Genomic DNA, 13,227 nt, shown 5'->3' with positions numbered 1-13,227 from the left:
ATGAGTTAATAAATTCCATTAGTGAAATACTGTATCTTTTTGCCAGTTTATGTACATAAAATACACTTCTTTAGTTATTTACATGTGGTTAGGGCAACATCCACTCGATTGAAAAAACAGATTGAAAAACTCGATTGAAAAAACAGATTGAAAATTTTAATAATACACAATTTAGTTGGACACAAGTTAAATGTTTTTTTTTTTATCTGTAAACATTTATAGTCTAAAAATAAGTTGATATTATACAATACTTGAAAAGGTGCCAAACACAATAACTATTTTTTTAAAACCTGAGATCCAACAAACTAATCAGCAGTGCAGAATAGAGATCACTTTGAGCCTCCTGATAACTCTTTCCACATGTATGCGCACATTTGCAATCCTCCTTGTGGCAGTTACATCCTCATCAGACAACTGCCCTCCTTTATGAGTGAACGCTGGTAGAACAAGGTTAACCTTTCTCTCAAACAGCAGATCTCTGATGGTAAAGCCTCTGTCTGCCATCATTTCATCGCCGGGACGAAGATACTCCAGGAAGCCAAACTCCTGAGTGATGAACTTGTCACTACACCTGCCTCCATAAGCAGGAGAAATGAACATAACAAGCCCACACGGGGCAATAGCAACTAAATACTTTATAGTATTGCTGGAATAATAATGGCTGTATGACTCGCCTCTGGAGTCAAGGTTGTGTGGTTTCTGCAGGGTGGTCTCAGTGCAGTCAATGATGCAGGTGGTGTTGGGGAACTTCTCCCTGAAGCACTGAGGCATTGTGCTCCGGATTGTCTCCCGTGGCAGCCAAGGAATGTAGATTCTCATGTGCTCCTCCATTGTGTCTATCCAGTAGGAGAGGATCCTGCTCACCAACCCCTGGGACACAGCAAAGCGTTCTGCAAGATCACCCTGGAGTAGATTCAACTTAAGTTTCATCATGGTCATCAATATTTGATCCATTACGTGCATCTTAAAGTTTGCTTTATAGAACTGTTCCAGATATTTAACATGATCAAAAAAGGCACTGAGAGAAAGGCCTGTGTACAACACACAGCTAGTGTCATTCTTCAGGATGGCATGGGCAAGGGGTTCTTCTCCACCACATTGTGTTTCTCTGTCGCATACATGATTCTTCTTTTGTCCTAATATGTAGGTGTGATCCATCAGTGCCTGAACCTCCCACTGAGTGTCAGCATCTTTATGCGTAGGTGACTCTGATTGTGGAACGGCCTGGTCAGCTTCCTCAACACAGTGGCTGTCATCTGCCAAACACAAGACCACATAAGCCCACAACCAGTTTAGCAAACAACATAAAGCATACCTAGACTACTTACAACTATGTTAACACCAAGCTAATAGAGCAACACCTGTATTAGTGCTCATTCAAATAATCATATTGCATTACATTGCTTCCAATTTTTACAAATGCCCCGGACTAGCAGGGATGAAAAAAATACAGCTATATCAATAAATATACAGAGAGAACAAACTTAAAAGACAGTTGGCTTTATCTGAGAGCATACAGGTGAAACTCGAAATATAAGAATATGGTGCAAAAGTTCATTTATTTCAGTAATTATACTTAATAGGTGAAACTAATATATTATATAATGCATGTAATGAGTCTATATAATAGTTTCACCTTTTAAGTTTAATTACTGAAATAAATGAACGTTTGCACCATATTCTATAATTAAACATCCGTTAACTTACCTGTGTCTGCTAACCTCCTCACACGTCTCCTTGGAGTTTTTATTGGGACTTCGTAGCCCAGCCACTTTTCTGGTATCGGGGTGTCTTCTGTAGGTCTTGTGTTCACGAAATGAAAAGAACAAACATACGGTCGCTTCGGTGGTTTCTTCAAATTTAAAGCTTTTAACCACAGGCGAAGGGATTCCTCATTCTTCGGCGGCGGGTAAAGGTCGAAGGGCGCATCGCATCCACATTCAGCTCTCGTACACGTTCGGTGATTAAAACACTCCTGCTCCAAGTACATTTTTCTTTTTTACCAGTTATTATGACACCCTCTAACTGCACAAACAATCCCGGTCTTCCTCAAAGCCATAACGATTTCTTAACTTAGTTGTTACGAAGGATTAACCGCTACGGTGAAAAGTGAGTTTAGCTAGCTAGTGAGCGGAAGTGCTTGACCGGAAGTCTCGCACAAAAATCCGTCATCTGGCTGCGTCCGTATTTCCGTTAAAAATAAGGTGAATAGGGGGGAAAAGTTAGGACAATTCCAAGGGCCCATGACTGACAGGGGCCCCAACAAATAGGTAAAAACTAATATAAAATGATTAAACCATCATCATTCAGTGTATATGTTTCAAATATAATAATACAATTAATGATCTATTTGTTTGTACTTGTTTTTGGCAGTAAAAGTTAAATATCCCCATTGACCAAAAAGTAAACATCCATATTGACCGACCACCCCCCTGTATCTGCATGAAATGGTTTGGTCCTGCCTTAGCACACTCTGATGGTGTTTAGTAGCAGTCAGTAGATGTGCCAGAACTAGCTACAGTGACCATGATGTTACCAAGTAACGTTAAATCAAAATCTGGTTTTCAAAAAAGGAAAGAGAGAAAAGCGAGAGAGGAAAGACAAAGGAAAGGGTGTCAAACTATAACCCAGTTTTTCACCAAGAAAGGTGGTAGCCTATAGTCTGTGAGTGGTATTAACCTGTTGGCTTAATGTCCATAGTGAAATAAGCTAGCTAGCTACAGACTAGTGTTAGCCTACATTTAATCACCATTTAATCAGTGCAGGGAAACGTTTAGCAAGATATTCATATTAAATCATTGTCCCCGCCCCTTTTAGCAGACTTAACAACAGATGAGTCAGCAGCACCCCAGTCTCCCCTAACTGTGCCCCTCCCTGTCCCAGTGAAGAAGGTGAGCAACATTGTGTTCAATGACATGCCAGTTAGCATCATAGCAGGGAGTCTGTGGGGATTTCTCCGTCTTTCATTAATAATTATAATATTAATAATAATATTAATAATAATAATTTTGTTAAGAGAATTTTCCATTTTATCAAATTTTACAATAAAAATACATTGAGACTGTAAAAGATGGCCTTCAGCACGTTTTTTATTGTTGCTTTTAATCTTGCATCAAATAGTGAACTGCATACTAGACTTGCATGCATGTACAAATCACCAGCAGTAAATATTGTGCTAGTACTAGTATTGAACTACAAGAAGCAAGACAGTTGCAAGCCTTTAATTAGAGTTATGTAAAGCTTTTGATGGGACAGTTAGGTCCTAGAGATGTGGTGACAACAGCTGCGCAGAGGGGGCCCAATTAGATTTTTTGTCATGGGGCCCAAAGTTCCTGGCGACGCCCTTGTTTGAGGTACTTGTACTTTATTTGAGTCTAACCCTAACCCTCCGCTACATTTCAGCGAGAGATTTTGTACTTTTTACTTTACACTACATTATCTGACAGCTTTAGTTACTAGTTACTTTACAAATTACCGTAACATTTTTGCACACAAAGCACATGTATGTAGTTTATAAAATACACTGTTTTAATTTAAATGAAACTAGCCAACAATATAACGACCTACAAGTCCAGCTGAAATGATTAGACCATTAAACACACAACTGTTTGGATCCTTTACACTTTCTACAATGTACATTAAGTGCATTTTCATGATTCCTTACATAGTTATACTTAAGTTACAATTTCAATGCAGGACTTTTAATTGTAATAGATTATTTTAACACTGTGGTATTAGTACTTTTACTTAAGTAAATGATCTAAATACAGGTCAGTTTAAAAGATTTTCGCAAGTTTTTGAGTTCGACAACAACCTTTTTCTATGTCCACCACCAACATTTAAACCACAGGACTGGTAGTTGTCTACCTCCTACGGAGAACAAAGAGACACTGAGGAACCATATGACTTCAACATGAACCCAAACCCTGGATAAAGAGGTTCAGTGAATGTGGTGTTGAAGGTGTGGAGGTGGATCAGTTGGTCAGAGGAGACTGTGTAGAAGGACAGAGTGCCAGCGGGACAGTCCACATACACTGCTACTCTGTTAGAAACAGAGACAGAAGAGGAGGAAGGAAGGACTTTTTCTCTGTTATTGTGACAGACAGAGTAACCATCATCAGAGCAATTCAGACTCCAGGACCGATTATTTACTCCAAACATACAGTCAACACTGGGTCCTCTCTTGGTGACTCTTCTGTAACTCACTGCTACGCGAACTCTACCTCTCCACTCGACCTCCCAGTAACAGCGACCAGTCAGATCGTCTCTACACAGCAGCTGTTTCCAAAAGTCAAACCTTTCTTGGTGAACTGGATATGGCTGCTCCTCCTCCACATATGTCACCTTCCTGTTGTTTACAGACAGGTTTCTGTTCACTGTGTTTGTGTCCACTGTGAGTTCACAGAAATCTGATGGAGAGAGAAACACACCACAGCAGCAGTTTACCATCAGACACTTGGAAGGGTTTATTACATGTTTGTGTGCTGATGTTCATTTCTATAAAGTGTAATGGCACATGTCAGTAATGTTTTAATGTCAAGTTGTTATAACACAAACATCTCAAACAATGCCAACGTTGCATTAAAAATATCACAATTTACCAAATGACACAACATTCACAAAGACTCCTTCATGTGTCATGTCAGACCTGTGCACAACCCTTCAAATAAAGTGTTACCCAGCTTTGTATTTAAAGAGAAACAGACTGTGTGTTGGTTAGCCTTCATTAGTCAAATTTAATCCAAACTTACACTTCTTCAGGCCAGGTTTTAACCTTTGCTCTCCACAATGATCCACCCTGAAGACAGAAACATAGAATGAATTTTTATCCAAAATGAGTCATAACTGCTGTTCAACAGGAAGTAGTCTTCCATCTATTGCCAGAGTGATGGAGAAACAGGCTAACGATAGGAATTAGCAGCAATAAGAAGTCCTTAATGATATTGGGCCAGAGCAGAAAGACATGACATTAGAGAAATTAAAGGCACCTGCAGTGTATGAGCTATTGTTGTCTGTCCATACCTGAGAGTGTCCAGTCTCCAGTGTGGATCCTCCAGTCTAGCAGACAGCAGCTTCATGGCAGTCTCTCCTGGATGATTGTAGCTCAGGTCCAGCCCTCTCAGATGGGAGGGGTTGGAGCTCAGAGCTGAGGCCAGAGAAGCACAGCATTCCCCTGTGATCAAACAGCCTGACAGACTGGAATAAAGACAATTTTACAGATGTTGACCATCTTCTTTAATATGAAGCTAAAGGAGGATGAGCAAGACTTTGAAAATCAACTGTTTAACAATCAGCTTAATACTGACCTGAGAGATTCCAGTGTACAGTGTGCACTCTCAAGTCCAGCAGACATCAGTTTCCCTCCTGAATCCTGCAGGGCATTGTTACTCAGGTCCAGCTCTCTCAGACTAGAGGACTGGGAGCTGAGAACTGAGGACAGAGCTTCACAGCTTCTCTCTGACAGGTTACAGCCACTCAACCTTGAAAGAAATGTTCACATTTTACAACATTGCTCTTAATATATAATGTGATTGAAATGCATGTTTTCAATTATGTAATCTTTTCAAATTTCTCTGCCTAATGAACAGCGTCTTTGTGTTTATTTGAGCAGCTGTGTTTATGTTGGTTAGTCAGCTGTAACAGATGTAAATAACAGACAAATAATAGAGACCTTAAAAGTCTTAAGGTCTTAAATGGTATTCAGATTTTTGCCTGTGTTTTGTTACACACTGTCATGAAGTCTAATAGATTTAAGAGATTTGATAAAACTACAAAACCACTGTGACACTTTAAATCAGCTTAAAGCCGCCTGCACATGATAAGAGGTAAACCATGAGGTAAGGGCGCAGAGCATATTGCAGGCACAGAGGCAAAGTGCAGCGCAGGTATACGTCATCATTGCTTCTGGTTTTGGTTGTGCCTTGAAAGGTCAGTGGGAAACAAGGTCAAAGTTGAAATAATTTGAACTTTGAATGCAGCGCTCAGTGGCAATTTTGAGCGGTGCACCATGCCAAGAGTAACAGTTACTCTTGTCTTCATGGCTCTCCCCATAGAAAAACAATGGCACAGCCAGCGCAAAGCAATTTTACCACAGATCATGTATAATTGGCTTAATACTGACCTGAGATTTTTCAATGTACAGTATGGACTCTGAAGTCCAGCAGACAGTAGCTTCACTCCTGAATCATGCAGGTCGTTGTTACTCAGGTCTAACTCTCTCAGCCTAGAGGACTGGGAGCTGAGAACTGAGGACAGAGCTGCACAGCTGCTCTCTGAGAGGTTACAGCCAGTTAACCTGAAAAGAAAGAAATGTACACATTTGACAACATGTTAATGTGATTGAGAGCCATGTTTTCAATTATATAATCTTTTCATTTTCTTTGCATAATGATTAGCGTTTATGTGTTTATCTGTGCATGTTTGTGTTGGTCAGTCATCCTTATCAGAGATCTAAGTAATAGAAACTACTGGTCATAAAAGTTAATCTGATTTTACCTGTGTTTTGTTGCACCCTATTTTTAAGATAGATCATGTGTAATTGGCTTAATACTGACCTGAGATTTTCCAATATACAGTATGGACTCTGAAGGCCAGCAGACAACAGCTTCACTCCTGAATCGTGCAGGTCGTTGTTACTCAGGTCTAACTCTCTCAGACTAGTGGACTGGGAGCTGAGAACTGAGGACAGAGCTTCACAGCTCCCGTCTGACAGTTTACAGCCAGTCAGCCTGAAAAGACATGTACACATTTGACAACAATACTCTTAATATTTAATGTTATTAAAGGTGCAGTAAGCAATGCTAATCCAATACACTTTTTGGCAAATTCAGTGAATCTCTCCCCATGGTCACCTACTGTAGCTCTCTGTTTTCTGTGGGCGCTGAAAAAAACTACAGACTGTGAAACTGTGTTCCTACACAGCCCTGGCTGTTGGGGGCATGTAAATGTGCTGGCGCCGACCAGGAGTTATCAAGATAAAGAGATCACTGACAAACAGCAATAGAGGAAAAGGACTGAAGAAATACAAATTAAAAAAGTAGTATATTCAATTCAACTCACTTTATTTGTCATTTCACTGACTACCTGCATATAACAAAGTTGTTTCTCATCGGTCACAGTGCAAATTAATAAAACAAATAAATACTTATAAGTAAAATAAAACGGGGAAATGTATGGAAAAGAAGAAGAGTCTTGTTAACATCAGTAAGGGGTTTCAACGCTGGAGAAACCTCAAAGATTTCCAAGGAAAACAGAGGAGGTTACTGTCTTCCTGATGGACAAGTGTTAACCAGAGTTAACCTCGTCCGTTTGCTATTGTTTGTAATGGCTGCTCCCAACTTGTTGGCTTTACAGCAGAAGCAAGAGTTTGCTAATCCACAACCTAGCTAACATCGATTCTGCCATATATTGTTTAGTCAGCAGAGAGTTTTCGCTATGGCAATGCAAGTCCATGAATCTGGGGGGCAGAGATTCTGAAGGGGGGGTTGTATTTGTTTGGCAGTTGAGCTCAAATGTCAACAATCTTTGCACAACATTGCTTACTACAGCTTTAAAAGCCATGTTTTCAATTATGCAAGCCTTTCTATTTTCTTTGCATAATGATTAGTACGGTTAGAAGAAAAAATCTAAACAGCATAATATCGTGATATTTTTCGTGGCAATATTGTCTAGATGAGCCTAGAAATCTAGAGGCACCCTAGCGGCAGCAAATGTAATTTGCAGCCAGGGTCAGTCTAGCAACTCTCCGTTGGCTTGCCAGCTGGAAAAAACAAATTCTGGTCAGGCCAATCACATCGTGTATAGAGTCGGTGGGCGGGCTTAACATAAGGACAGCAGAGTTGCGACGGTTCCGTGTGAATTCCCTGCTACTTGAAAAAAAGGAAGATGGCTGCTGCTGCTGGCGAACAGCAGTATTTCGAATCGGCTTTGGCCGTGACTCTGGAAGACTTGGAGTTAAGCACTGAAGTCATTCTTAAAAAAGGAAGATGTGTTTTAAGTTTTGCCGAAGGGATACGGCAAAAGTTGAATCTATCAACTAGCGTTGCTCTGGTTGGCTATGAGTGCTGAGGGAATTTGAAAGACAACCGTTTATCCCGCCCCTCGAATTGAGCCCTGCCAATGGTGAATTCCCAGATCCAACATCTTGATGTGGGTCTGGCTTGTCAGGCTAGTCTAGATATGCAAACGCCAAGTATCAATCTTTTATTATATAAATTGCTCCTGAGAATTGAACTTTTTTGTACTAGAATAATAGTATTAATTGCTGTTTGAGTCCACTAGATGGTGCAGTTGAGTTTACATGATTTGAAGTTGGAAGTTGTTTTGTAGGAACTCTGGTGATTCCCGCACCTTATGATTAGATTCTTTGTGTTTGTCTTAGGATGTTTGTGTTGGTCAGTCGGCCTTAACAGAGATGTCAAAAACAGAAACCACTGGTCTTAAAAGTAAATCTGATTTGAGAAGACATTGTTTAAAATTAAAAGATTTTTCATGTCCAATTTTATGAAACTCTTCAAACCCACTGTGAACTTTACAATCAACTTAATACTGACCTGAGAGTTTCAAGTGTACAGAGTTGATTCTCCAGTCCAGCAGACAGCAGCTTCACTCCTGAATCCTGCAGGTCATTGTTACTCAGGTCCAGCTCTCTCAGGCTAGATGACTGGGAGCTGAGAACTGAGGACAGAGCTTCACAGCTTCTCTCTGATATGTTACAGCTAGTTAACCTGGGGAAGGATTAGCAACAAACACAAAAAAAATATTTTATTTGTTGTGTATGAAATTAGAAGTATTTGAAATTGTTCATATACTTATATCCACCTACAGAGCTTTGTTGGAGGCTTTGACCACAGGTAGCAGCCTCAGAAGAGCCTCCTCTGAAGCAGAGTATTGATTCAGGTCAAACACGTCCAAATCTTTTTCTGATGACAGTAAGATGAAGACCAGAGCTGACCACTGAGCAGGAGACAGTTTATATGGGGAGAGACTTCCTGATCTGAGGTACTGTTGGATCTCCTCCACCAGAGAATGATCATTCAGTTCATTCAGACAGTGAAACAGATTAATGCTTCTCTCTGGAGACAGTTTCTCATTGATCTTCTTCTTGATGTATTGGACTGTTTCCTGATTTGTCTGTGAGGTACTTCCTTTTTGTGTCATCAGACCTCGTAGGAGAGTCTGATTGGTCTCCAGTGAAAGACCCAGGAGGAAGCGGAGGAACAAGTCCAGGTGTCCATTTGGACTCTGTAAGGCCTTGTCCACGGCACTCTGGTAGAGATGTGTCGGTGTAAATCTGTCTTTAAATGGATTAGACCACCATTTCGCTTTTGGCAGCAGATTGACACCAGAGTTGGTGAATGTCAGATGGACATGAAGAGCTGCCAGAAACTCCTGAACACTCAGATGGACAAAGCAGAACACCTTGTCCTGGTACAGTCCTCTCTCCTCTTTAAAGATCTGTGTGAAGACTCCTGAGTATACTGAGGCTGCTCTGATATCAATGCCACACTCTGCCAGGTCTGATTCATAGAAGATCAGGTTGCCTTTCTGCAGCTGCTCAAAAGCCAGTTTTCCCAGAGACTCAATCATCTTCCTGCTCTCTGGACTCCAGTGTTGATCCATCTCAGCTCCTCCATCGTACTTGACGTTCTTCAGTTTGGACTGAACCACCAGGAAGTGGATGTACATCTCAGTCAGGGTCTTGGGCAGCTCTCCTCCCTCTCTGGTCTTCAACACGTCCTCCAGAACTGTAGCAGTGATCCAGCAGAAGACTGGGATGTGACACATGATGTGGAGGCTTCGTGATGTCTTGACGTGGGAGATAATTCTGCTGGCCTGCTCCTCATCTCTGAATCTCTTCCTGAAGTACTCCTCCTTCTGTGGGTCAGCAAACCCTCTGACCTCGGTCACTATGTCAACATACTCAGGAGGGATCTGATTGGCTGCTGCAGGTCGTGTGGTTATCCAGAGGCGAGCAGAAGGAAGCAGTTTCCCCCTGATGAGGTTTGTCAGCAGCACACCCACTGAGGTGGACTCTGTAGCATCAGTCAGGATCTCAGTGTTGTGGAAGTCCAGAGGAAGTCTACACTCATCCAAACCGTCAAAGATGAACAAAACCTGGAACTCGTCAAGCCTGCAGATTCCTGCTTCTTTTGCAATACTAAAGAAGTGATGAACAAGTTCCACCAAGCTGTACTTTTTCTCTTTCAGCACATTCAGCTCTTTGAAAGTGAATGGAAATGTGAACTGGATGTCCTGATTGGCTTTGTCTTCAGCCCAGTCCAGAGTGAACTTCTGTGTTAAGACTGTTTTCCCAATGCCAGCCACTCCCGTTGTCATCACTGTCCTGATTGGTTCATCCCTTCCAGTTGAGGTTTTAAAGATGTCTTCTTGTCTGATTGTTGTTTCTGGTCTGTCTGGTTTCCAAGATGCTGTTTCAATTTGTCTGGCCTCATGTTCAGCATTGACCTCTGTAGTCCCTCCCTTTCTGATGTAGAGTTGTATGTACATCTGATTCAGAATTGTTGAGTTTCCTGCTTTAGCAATCCCCTCAAACACACAGTAGAACCTTTTTTGTAGGTTGGATTTGAGTTTTCGCTGGCACTTTGAAGAAGAGTCAAGAGTCTCTGAAGGAATAAAACAATTAAATCAATGAGGGGTTGTTACAGTGAATGTGAGTCATTAAATCTATTCAGCTCATTTTAGAACTAGGTCTTGAATAGCATAAATATTGGAAAGTTACTTAGTATCCCTCAACTGCAACAACTGATAAATTGTTAAATGGGGAATTGAATCGGACAGCTCTTCTAGGCTTTCCAAATGTTATCTGACCTAATTGTTTAAATTCTGATAGCAAAACAAGTAATTTCACTCAAAACTATACATAATTTTACAGTCGCATCCATGGTTTACGTTAGCCGTCATATACCAGGTTTTTGCCGGTAGCATGTGTAGTTGTCTGGCAGATGACATTATCAACTTTCGAAATGTCTGTTGGAAATATGCCAAATGAATGAATGAATTAATAGTATTTTAAATCAGTAATTTGTAAACCAAATATTTTCCGTCATTGACAGATACACTGTGTCATCTATAGCTCATCCTCTTAAGGTCATGTTTTTGTTTCTCGTCTTTTTCAGTTATATTTTGGCACTTCCTGTTTTTTTTTTGTTACTTACTGTCTTGTCTCATTCCAGATCCTTTTACTTACGGTATTTGTTTGCTTTCCCATCATGTGTGATTACACCTGTCCCCTAATGTGTTTCACTTATGTCTAATTGTCTACCCGGCCCCGGTGTATAAATACTCAACCTATTTCCTGTCAGTCGCCAGATCATCTTGTCCTTTGTGCCATCGTTCCAGCCTGATTTCTAGTGTGTGTTTCCTAGTGTTAGTTTAGACCTTTTGCTCTACCCTTGACTTAGAGCTCTGCCTAGTGATTTTGATACCTTCGCATGTGAGTATTTGAACTTTGTTCAAGTAAACTACTCAACTCACCAAAACTTTAAGTAATTAGAGTTTTTAATTGGTACAGAGAATGTTAGTTTCATTCATTATTTATTTAAGATTTATTTATATCAACTTCCTGATTATTTATCTGTCAGAGATATGAAGACCTGGCTGCTGACAGGAAGAAGCTTCCTGGAAGAGTGAGTCAAACTGATGATTGATGTGAAAACTACATTAGAGCTATTTTCTGAATGTGTTCAAGTTGTAGAGTTACCACAGTCTTTCTAGGTTTACAGGTTTCGGGAAATAATTGAGGTGGGATTGATCATCTGTTCATGGCTAAACTGGTGAGTAAAATTTAGTGGATCTTCAGACTTTACAGCAATATTCAAATGTTAAATAGTTTAAAATGAGTCAGCTACAATCTTGTTGAGACTAACCAAAGAGTGGTGTTGACAGGCCTGGACCACAGCGAGACACTTCTGTCTCAGTCAGATGGAACAAGAGCTGCTGGAAGAGCTGGACAAAGAAAAGCATCTTTCCCAGCTGTTCAACAGGAAGGTCACACTGGAGGGCCTTCAGATGTTTGTTTCAGTCATCCACCCAGAAGCAGAGAGGGACGTACAAACCTTCCTTCCAGCCCTTCACAGCAAGCTGCTGAAAATCTTTGGTGGCATTCAGATTGCCAGCTGTCTGCTCGCTGCAGAGGACGCTAAACCAGCAGAGTTCTTGTGGTTCTGCGGCCCTGGTACCAGAGGTGGTGGACACTGCTCTCAAGTTCCTCCTGGAAGAACCAGAGCAGGTAATGAAGAGTGAAGCTGCCAGTGCTAAGATTGGTAAACTCCTGACTAACTCAGCAGTTCCCTGCCTCTCTCAGTTTGGAAGAGTTTCTAAAACTCTTCTGCTCTGTGTCTGCACCGAAGAAGTCCTATCTATGGTTGAAGCCATCTATAACAGGTTTGACAAGTGCTCCAAGTCCTTCAAGCTGATAGACTGATGAAAGCTACTACCATGCCACGGATGGCGTCATCTCTGCCATCCAGGACATGGACTATGAAGTGCAGACTGATGCATCCAGCCAGGCTCACCATCATCTGGAAGAGGAACTTCTGGAGAAGAGGGAGGCTTCTCTAGAGGTCACTTCCTCAGAGGAGCTGGAAAAGGGACTTACGGAGGAGGGGGAGGCTTCTCCACAAGTCTCTCTGGATGAAGAGCTAGACACTATGCCAAATGATTTGACAGAAGACACATACAGAAAAGAGGGAACCCTGGTTTAGGACTCTGTCATCCAGGATAAGGAACATGAATTGCAGACTGATGCATCCAGCCAGGCTCACCTTCAGCTGGAAGAAGGACTTCTGGAGAAGAGGGAGGCTTCTTCAGAGGTCTCTTCCTCAGAGGAACTGGAAAAAGAATTTGTGGAGGATAGGGAGGCTTCTCCATAAGTCTCTCTGGATGAAGAGCTAGACACTATGCCAAATGATTTGACAGAAGACACATACAGAAAAGAGGGAACCCTGGTTTAGGACTCTGTCATCCAGGATAAGGAACATGAATTGCAGACTGATGCATCCAGCCAGGCTCACCTTCAGCTGGAAGAAGGACTTCTGGAGAAGAGGGAGGCTTCTTCAGAGGTCTCTTCCTCAGAGGAACTGGAAAAAGAATTTGTGGAGGATAGGGAGGCTTCTCCATGAGTATCTCTGGATGAAGAGGTAGACACTTTCCTATATGATGTGACGGAGGACACATACAGGAAAGAGGGAACCCTGGTTCAGGACT

The 13,227-nt window shown here is 41.4% G+C and overlaps 2 protein-coding genes across 4 annotated transcripts; both read right to left on the bottom strand.

Annotated features, from left to right (window-relative positions):
• Positions 1-309: 309 nt before the first annotated feature.
• On the bottom strand, positions 310-2,059 carry LOC116040191. Its single transcript, XM_031285458.1, has 2 exons — positions 2,036-2,059; positions 310-1,320 (listed from the first exon to the last, which is right to left on the bottom strand). Exons 1-2 carry the CDS (start codon positions 2,057-2,059, stop codon positions 310-312), a joined length of 1,035 nt encoding a protein of 344 aa, XP_031141318.1.
• A 1,581-nt stretch (positions 2,060-3,640) lies between these two features.
• LOC116040226 (NLR family CARD domain-containing protein 3-like) lies at positions 3,641-10,826 on the bottom strand. Of its 3 annotated transcripts, XM_031285516.2 has the most exons (7): positions 8,825-10,826; positions 8,553-8,726; positions 6,555-6,728; positions 5,307-5,480; positions 5,023-5,196; positions 4,752-4,798; positions 3,641-4,409 (listed from the first exon to the last, which is right to left on the bottom strand). In XM_031285516.2, exons 1-7 carry the CDS (start codon positions 10,507-10,509, stop codon positions 3,871-3,873), a joined length of 2,967 nt encoding a protein of 988 aa, XP_031141376.2. In that variant the 5' UTR covers positions 10,510-10,826; the 3' UTR covers positions 3,641-3,870. The 3 variants fall into 3 exon arrangements, with proteins under 3 accessions (XP_031141376.2, XP_035859297.1, XP_031141377.1); XM_036003404.1 differs by lacking the exon at positions 8,553-8,726 and having other exon boundaries at positions 8,825-10,822; XM_031285517.2 differs by lacking the exons at positions 3,641-4,409; positions 4,752-4,798; positions 5,023-5,196; positions 5,307-5,480 and adding an exon at positions 5,832-6,295 and having other exon boundaries at positions 8,825-10,746.
• Positions 10,827-13,227: the final 2,401 nt, after the last annotated feature.

Source organism: Sander lucioperca, chromosome 7, assembly GCF_008315115.2.
Source record: "Sander lucioperca isolate FBNREF2018 chromosome 7, SLUC_FBN_1.2, whole genome shotgun sequence".
Taxonomy (NCBI): domain Eukaryota; kingdom Metazoa; phylum Chordata; class Actinopteri; order Perciformes; family Percidae; genus Sander; species Sander lucioperca.
Note: the sequence above shows the minus strand (reverse complement) of the source record. Positions and strands in the feature narration are given on the sequence as shown.

Excerpts from the sequence above, each read along its gene's own strand:
- LOC116040191 (XM_031285458.1), bottom strand. The coding sequence starts at position 2,059 with ATGGCTTTGAGGAAGACCGGGATT. Across the intron at positions 1,321-2,035 it reads CTTTGAGGAAGACCGGGATT|TCTAGGTATGCTTTATGTTG; the intron begins GTTTGTGCAGTT and ends AGTTGTAAGTAG.
- LOC116040226 (XM_031285516.2), bottom strand. The coding sequence starts at position 10,509 with ATGTACATACAACTCTACATCAGAAAGGGAGGGACTACAGAGGTCAAT. Across the intron at positions 6,729-8,552 it reads TGTACACTTGAAACTCTCAG|GCTGACTGGCTGTAAACTGT; the intron begins GTCAGTATTAAG and ends ATGTCTTTTCAG. Across the intron at positions 4,410-4,751 it reads AAAACCTGGCCTGAAGAAGT|ATTTCTGTGAACTCACAGTG; the intron begins GTAAGTTTGGAT and ends TCTCTCCATCAG.